Source organism: Bidens hawaiensis, unplaced genomic scaffold (genome assembly GCF_021521415.1).
Source record: "Bidens hawaiensis isolate Kalapana, Puna unplaced genomic scaffold, B.hawaiensis_p1.1 tig00004007_1, whole genome shotgun sequence".
In the NCBI taxonomy this organism is placed as follows: domain Eukaryota; kingdom Viridiplantae; phylum Streptophyta; class Magnoliopsida; order Asterales; family Asteraceae; genus Bidens; species Bidens hawaiensis.
Window position 1 is genome coordinate 940,370 of NW_027491235.1, and position 8,492 is coordinate 948,861.

At 36.7% G+C, this 8,492-nt stretch overlaps 1 protein-coding gene across 1 annotated transcript; it reads right to left on the bottom strand.

Annotated features, from left to right (window-relative positions):
* Positions 1 to 1,078: 1,078 nt before the first annotated feature.
* LOC143624988 (uncharacterized) lies at positions 1,079 to 4,452 on the bottom strand. Its single transcript, XM_077095467.1, has 3 exons — positions 4,005 to 4,452; positions 3,807 to 3,926; positions 1,079 to 1,086 (listed from the first exon to the last, which is right to left on the bottom strand). The coding sequence occupies exons 1-3, from the start codon at positions 4,450 to 4,452 to the stop codon at positions 1,079 to 1,081; spliced, it is 576 nt and encodes a 191-aa protein (XP_076951582.1).
* Between the last annotated feature and the right edge of the window lie 4,040 nt (positions 4,453 to 8,492).

The window sequence follows — 8,492 nt, forward strand, 5'->3', positions numbered from 1 at the left end:
CCGGAGGGGTGTAGCGGTGTTCGCGAGCCACGTAGGCGGCCGCGCCCACCCTTCACCCCCCCACTACCCTCAGTCTAACAGAATGAACTAATCACACGACACCGGGATCTTAAAATAATCAACTAAGACTTATTAAAGTTCGCTAGATTACCTCTCGGTCGCACCAACTAACCCTCACAAATCTAAGAAGATTGAATAAATGCACCGGGAAAAAGATTACTAAGGTACCCTAATGACGCATCTCCTCTTGGACTCAACGACACAAAACCCGCTAAAAATTGATACTAGCAATTATAGGGATAAAGGGGCAACAATATCTAACTTAATCTAAGACACTTATTTGCACGCAAAACTAAACCGGACAAGACCAAAACTCGTTCTCGCGTAATTCTAATCTAACCGAATAAAGACGCGAGACAAACCGACTCCCTATTACCTCTCGGTTTCAAGGAAGGTGAACATATTAAATTTTAATAATTAATTGCACTCAAGTTTCTTATGGTCGCGCTAACCACAAACAGATCAAAAACACCAAGTCTAAGACCTAAACACAGAACTCTAATCAAAAGACACACAATCAATCAATCAAACTATTACGCAGAATCAATAAGCAATAATTATATAAAATCAATATTTAACACATCAAAGATTAAATTATATAAAGCTTTTGATAATAATACGTCGTGTAACTAGTCAAAACTAAATAAATCGTCAAACAAAATCAATATTCATCTCAACCTAGGTAGTGTAAATATTTAGCTACTCATATCATAAACAATCATAAAAATAGTAGCATTAAATGTCATGGTGAAAGCTGCAAATAATGTTTAAAACTCAAACCCAAACAATAGACGAACCAAAAATTGCTCCAAACTTGCTCGGTCTTCCGTCAAAACTCCTATTGCTTCACAAATTAATGTGGCTTGTTACTCTTCTGTTATGCGTCTAGCAGCTATCTTCCAAGAAAACCTTGTACCAAAACCCAAAGAGAGCTAATAATTTGGCCAAAGACTCCAATAATAATCTTCTCTCCCTGGGCTCGTAAGGTGTGGGCTGCTATACTTTTTATTAAATTTTATCATGGGCCTGATTTAAAAATATATTTATATCATAAAAATTTAATGAAAGGAATAAAGATACAGCACACACGTGAATGTAAAACTCATGAAGTCTTTTGTATCATGTGTACATTTATATTATTTTCTCATTGTAACATTTACTCATCACATGATACCATCATATTTTGATTTCCTTTTTCTTGTAGTAAACATTAATAACACTCTATTAATGAAACCTTAAAAACCCACATATGAATCAATTTAGAATAATATTCAATAAAAACCCGGCTCAAATATACTTAAAAATGTATGAAATATTTATATAATAGTATGTATATTTTAAACCACAGCAAAGATGAGGAAAGTCCGGATATCGAACTCAAAGACACGTGAGAACGGCTCAGATTATAAACCCTAATCCAAGTCCTACCTTAAAATATTTAATTGATTTTATTTTAATTTTTTATTATAAATAATTTAACTAACTTAAATAACTTAACGAAACTAACAAGAAAACTCAATGGCACTAACGAGGTTTTAACGAATATGGAGAAACGACTACCTAGGCAAGAATTCTATTGACAGTTCAATGGCTAAGGCTGAGGGTAATGGGGCTTGGTTGAGCCCCAGGTGAGCCAAGCAAAATCTGACACGTAGGCGATGACATGGCCATGGATCAAGCCCCTCAACCAAGCCCCAGAGGGTGTAGTGGTCTAGGTGAGCAGGGGCTTGATCCAGTTATTTATTTATTTAATTATTTTAAATAATACATTATATAATAATATAAAACATTACATTAATAATAATAATATAAAACATTACGTTGATACTAGTCTAATACAAGATCATCGGGTCTTCTATCCCACAAATGCTCGACCAACTCATGCCGAACGTTTCCATGTAACTCACGGCTCTTGATGATATTTATGTTGGCGAGTCGTTGTTCATTGGTGATCGTCAATTCTTGTCTTGGAATATCACCTTGGTAGTTTTGACCAATAGCTTTACCCTCGTCTTCTAGTATCATGTTATGTAGGATTATACACGTGATGACGACTTCCGTTATCTTCTCCCTTGTCCAAAATCTTATTGGATTCGCCAACATTGCCCATCTTTTCTTTAGGACTCCAAACGCCCTTTCAATATCTTTGTTGAGTCAAACAATTGACCTAAGGGGTAGATTGTTGAGTCAAAGATTTGACCAGAATGAAGTATATGGAAGATTGGAATCTTCTCAACCTCCTTAGAATTCGCTAAGTATGGATCCGGGCACACCTTAGACATCCGAGCAAGGTTTTACTTAGCCGGGTATGATATTTTGTCTATCGGGAAAGGTTTACTTCAAGAAGTCTTCTTTAGTGGATATCCGAGCAGGGTTTGCAAATTAGTGCATTGCCGGGCAGGGTACACTAGTTTATGTAAATCCGGGCAAGGTTCACTTTATCAAGCAAGTTTGTTCTTCAGAGCCAAGTATATTACTCCTCCGAGTAAGGTTTGGTTAACCAAGTCCAAGAAGCCAAGTGATTGGAAGACCGGGCAAGGTATTCATTAATAAATATGGTCCAAGTAGGCTTGATGAAAATGGAATATCTCCAAGTAACATCGGGCAAGGTTCAACTCAAGCAAGGTATTATTCTCCCGAGTACACTTTGCTAATAAGTTATTTTAGCAAAAAGTTGAAATGGATCATTAAAGAACAAGGTTGTTCGTAAGGGTTTGTCGGGCAAACTCTGGCAAAGTCAAGAAGACTGAAGTCTACCCGGACTCTTCAAGCAAAGTCTACCCGGAAACTGATCCCAGACATACTTCTATGTTACCAAGTCCTGAAGGATGGCAGAGTACACAGCGTACTCGGAAAATGAAGATTTATGAAAAGCCTACCCGGAAGACTTGTTTTACACTTAGTTTATTTTGAATATGTAATTTGAATATGTACGTTGTATTTAGGGTTTCTAGAAGGAATGACAGCTGTCCTAGGTTGGCAGGCCTATAAATAGAATGTAGGGCAAGCCGTCAGAGACAGACAGAGAAAGACACATACACACGAGACACTATATTCACGGATAAGGATAGACAGACACATTTATTGAGAGAGAATATCGTGTGACGGCTGTCCTAGGATTCCTAAAACCCTAAATCGATTATCCACTTTGTATGATGAAAATTATATAGATGGAAATTTTTTGAGTGAATCCTGTGTGTGCTTTCTACCTTTGATTATTCATTGCAACTACCCTGTTTGTTATTGATTCCGCCTTTAACAAACATTAATATTTCTAAATATAACAACCCGTCATTAACTCTCTTGTCGGCACATTAATCTGTGTGAGTTATGACATGATTAAGTAAGATCCAGCTGAAATCGAGGGGCCTGACAATCTTTCCTTGCCGATTCTTGTTTCTTCGTGAAGTACTTTCATTTGTCAGAAACTGGAGCCGCGTAAGCTTGAACAAGTATCCCCCATTCGTTGTAAATACCATCAACGAGGTAGTACCCGTACTTGAAATGTTCTCCATTTGCAAAAAAAGCTTGAGGAGGTTCTACCCCGTCGATAAGGTCATCGATTATCGGTGACTGATCGATAACATTGAGGTCATTATTAGACGTAGAAACCCCAAAGAACGCATGCCAAATCCAACGATCCTGTGACGCCGCCGCCTCAAGTACGATAGTAGGGCCGGGGTGATCACCTCGATGGAATTGACCTCGCCAAGCAGTGGGACACATAGCCCAACCAACATGCATACAATCAGGGCTACCAAGCATCCCGGGGAAACCATGCTTTTCTCCGTGCACCTCGTATATGCGTTGGATATCATACATTGTTGATCTACGTAAGTATCTCTGCTTGTATATCGATATGACCCCTAAATATAATTATTAAAGTTATATAAGTTATGTAAATATTTTAAAAATATATAAACAAACGTAAAAAAAATATATACCTCTACAAAAGTGGTTAAGCGCATCGCGTCCGGTCTTTTTAGCCATTTGTAGATACTCGTCCAACATGTCCGATCCAATACCATACGCTAGTTGTCGAAGAGCGGCGGTAATCTTTTGAGTAGTCGTGAACCCGGGCTTACCTCTAGCGTAATCCCTTTGTTGAAAATACTCAAAGTGCTCCGGCAAGTCATTTGCTAGACGCATGAATAATCGTCTAGTCATTCGAAAACGGGTTCTAAAACTATCCTCACCATATGTGGGATTGGGACTAAAATAGTGACGTATCAAAGTTTCGTTAGCGGTCTTTCGATCACGAATACGCGGTTGGCGGAACAATGGGGCTCGGGGGCGATTTTGATCTCTGAAAAAGCTTATCGTCGTTTGAACCGCTTGACAAATGAGTTCGTCTTCTTCGGTAGAATAGGAAGACGAAAACGATGATCCCATTTATAAATATATAAATAGAAGTTTTGTAACGATTCCGGCAAATCCAGGTAAACCCTAGCCGGAATATACTATTTACGTGTTATTTAATAATGATTATATGAGTTATAGCACATTGATACGAATATATATGGTTCACAGTATGAATCATACTCAATTATATAGTGAATCGTATTGGAATTACAATTAATCAATGATCGGTTATTGAAACCCGAACGAATCGGGAATTTCATCATAGACGAAGTATATAATGTTTAGTGATATTTACGAAGTATTAATGCTTCGGGATAGGTGAATTATAGCACAGAAAAAGGATTTCGATTTAATGGTACGTCGGTACGCTAAACGAAACCTTTAACACCAAACCAAGCAAGAGACGATAAATCAAGCCGAAAAAGATGCGTAATTATTAATAATATGATGTTTTAATGTCATGGGCTAAGTTTTTAAAGTTTTTAAATCAGTTTTATGTAAATTTCATTTTGACCCGAAAAACGACCATTTTAGGCTCGTTTTAAGCCGAATTACGTGTTTTAACGAGAAACGAACTGAACCAGATTATCCACAACATTATCTGGATTGTGTAATCCAAATATGTGGCCTAGAATTGATGAGAGGGCCCCACCCCCCCCCCCCCACCACAACTTGGCCGGCCCTATGGTTATACACACACACACATCACATTTTTCTTTTTTCTAAACTATCTAACTCCAAATCCTCTCAACATTCATCTTCATCCATCCCATTCCCTTTGATTTCTACCAAAATCTCCAAGGTATATACATGTTTTGAAGCTTGATTCTTGTTCTAATTTCATAATTCTTGAGAAAAGGAGGTTTTCATATGAAAAATGGGTGAAAACCCGAGATGAAACCGATTCTCGTGTGATCAAGGGATGTATAAAAGTTATACAAAGGATCTTGATCCAAGTAATTAGTTAAAAGTGTTTAGAATGAATTTTTACGGTTGAAATCTTGTCAAATGAGTTTTCCATGTGAAAGACGGGTGAAAACCCGAGATGAAACCGACTCTTGCATGATCAAGAGATGTATACATGTTATACAAGGGATCATGGTCCAAGAAATGAGTAAAAAGAGTCGGGAATGGATTTCTACGGTTAAAACCTTTGTTTTTACTTAAAAACCGACACTATGAAAGAAATGGTTTGATTGTTGGTATAGTTTGCTTGGTATAGTGTTATGGGGCTTGTAAGTGTTGTATCTAGCGGCTAGCAAAGGCTAGAAACCGAGATCCTTGCGATCTAAAGCTAGAAAACACAAGATAGTTCGGTTTTAGTGCGTATATGAGATTTGGACAGATTTTCGTGTGCTTAGAGTCGGGTCACGAAATTTCACAGAGATGATCTACACATGAAAATAAGAGATCTGTGAATTTTTGGTAATTTTTGGATAAAAGATGAATATTTGGTGAATTTAATGCTCGGTTTTGGCCAAAAATAGTGAAAAATAGCAAAACATGATGAAAAATTCCAGAAAATTTAAGATAAGCTTTTTATAACATATAAAAGTCACACACAAAATTTGAGCTCAGTTGGAAAAGTCTAAGTAGGCTTTTCGGTGAAACGAGTTCTAGGGCTTTCTAGCTCGCTTTTGGGTGAAAATGGCTTGAAAAATAAGTTTTTAAATCTGGAAAAATTCCAGGAAGTTATGAGGATGATAGAGATCATCCCAGAAAAATTTGGGATTTTTCTAAAGTGTTTTGGTATTTTTGATATATTTAGTGTTTTAATAAGATTTAAAAATAGATAAATAAATGTAAATATAGGAAAATAAATCTGGAAAAATTCCAGGAAGTTATGAGGATAATAGAGATCATCCCAGAAAAAAATTTGGGATTTTTCTAAAGTGTTTTGGTATTTTTGATATATTTAGTGTTTTAATAAGATTTAAAAATAGATAAAAAAATGTAAATATAAGAAAATAAATCTGGAAAAATTTTACAAAATTCCTTACTGTCAAATTAAGTTTTGTGAAAAATTTCAAGACCCGAGACTAATCGGGTAATTATTTGTGCTAAAAAGAACATAAAAACAAGTTTTTAAAGCTTAAAACGTGTAAACCGGCAAAGTTCGCATAAGCGAGCTGACTGGTACATGAAAACTCTAAAAATGGACTATTTCATAAATCTAAGTAATTTAGGTAAAAATAAATCATCCGAAAATAATTCGGATGATTTGGGTAATTTTACCCGATTTTACCGTTTCCGGCACCGAAATGACGGAAACGGGCCCCACGGCCAAACGGGGTGTCAAACCGAGCTATAATTTCATCACCTTAACTAAATTGACTGTCAAACTCTAAGCAATGTCACAATCTGAGTCCTTAGAAGTGTCACGGGGTTAACATTGTCCCCGAATCGAGTACAGTACTGGGTTAACAATGTTCCCAGATGTACCGATTGATACGTATTTAAGTTATGGGAATTATATAGTAACGACTAGATATTATATTACAGATCCAGACACGTAGCTGTTCCTTATATTACTCACCGACTCACAGAAAGGTGAGTTTTCACGAGCCCCTTTTAATGAATTGTTTTAATTATATTTTCCCGGGGCGGAAAACATGTCTTATTTAAAGTATTTAAGTACATACCGATCTTATGGAAATACTTGTATATTTATATATATATGGTTTGATGCACAGAATAAATAAATTGTTTATCAGGGGTTATTATTGTTATGGGGTAACATAGTTCCCAGGGGTATTTATTGTTCTGGGGTAACATAGTTCCCAGGGGTTATTATTGTTCTAGGGTAACATAGTTCCCAGGGGTAGTTATTGTTCTGGGGTAACATAGTTCCCAGGGGTTTTTATTGTTCTGGGGTAACATAGTTCCCAGGGGTTTTTATTGTTCTGGGGTAACATAGTTCCCAGGGGTTATTATTGTTCTGGGGTAACATAGTTCCCAGGGGTATTTATTGTTCTGGGGTAACATAGTTCCCAGGGGTTATTATTGTTCTGGGGTAACATAGTTCCCAGGGGTAGTTATTGTTCTGGGGTAACATAGTTCCCAGGGGTTTTTATTGTTCTGGGGTAACATAGTTCCCAGGGGTTTTTATTGTTCTGGGGTAACATAGTTCCCAGGGGTTATTATTGTTCTGGGTAACATAGTTCCCAAGGGTATTTATTGTTCTGGGGTAACATAGTTCCCAGGGGTTATTATTGTTCTGGGGTAACATAGTTCCCAGAAAGTTAATGGAAATGTTCTGGGGTAACATAGTTCCCAGCATGATTATATTGCTAATAAATGATTATTAAAATGATTTGTCAGTGTTTATTTAAATTAGTGAAACTCACCAACTATTCGTAGTTGACCCGTTTTCTTTACATGTTTTCTAGGTATGCCCAAATTGGATTGATTGATGTGTGCTTAACTATCTGTGCTACCTGTTGGAAGCTTGCTGCTCTATGTTTTGTAATGAATTTATTAATGTCTTATCGGTAAAATATGTGTGTAACACCTAGACAGTAATGAAACTCGCAACAATGTAATATGTTATAAATTAATGTAGTGGTATTTTCTTTATAAGCAATGTTGTTGATATCAGATGTGTCTGTTGCATCCCGTGTACGTTTCCGCTGCGGTTACGGGGTGTTACAGAACTTGGTATCAGAGCCATTGGTTATAAAGAATTAGGATGTCTGAAAGAGATACCTAAAATATAACCAGTAGCTCAAGTATTATAGGATCTGCATATCAACTAATAATATATTGTGACGAGATCGGGATGAACTTGGATGGACAAGTGGGTTATTATGGTCCGGAACATAATAACAGGCTTGTCTGCACGAGGGAATTCAGGGGAAGTCACGGGGGACTTAAATAGGTAAAAATTGGCAACATATGTGTAAATGTATAATAATATTACTATGTGGCAAAATTGTATAAGTAAGTGCATGAAATTAAATGATTAATTTAATTATGAATTACACTATGGAAAGGGACTATATGTTTGTTAACTTGTGTGGAGGTAAAAATGGCAAGAACACCTAGTGTGTCGACGGAAGAGGACCCGGAAG

Coding starts and splice junctions, on each gene's coding strand:
- LOC143624988 (XM_077095467.1), bottom strand. CDS start 4,452: ATGGGATCATCGTTTTCGTCTTCCTATTCTACCGAAGAAGACGAACTC. Junction 3,927..4,004: donor GCTTAACCACTTTTGTAGAG/GTATATATTTTT, acceptor AATTATATTTAG/GGGTCATATCGATATACAAG.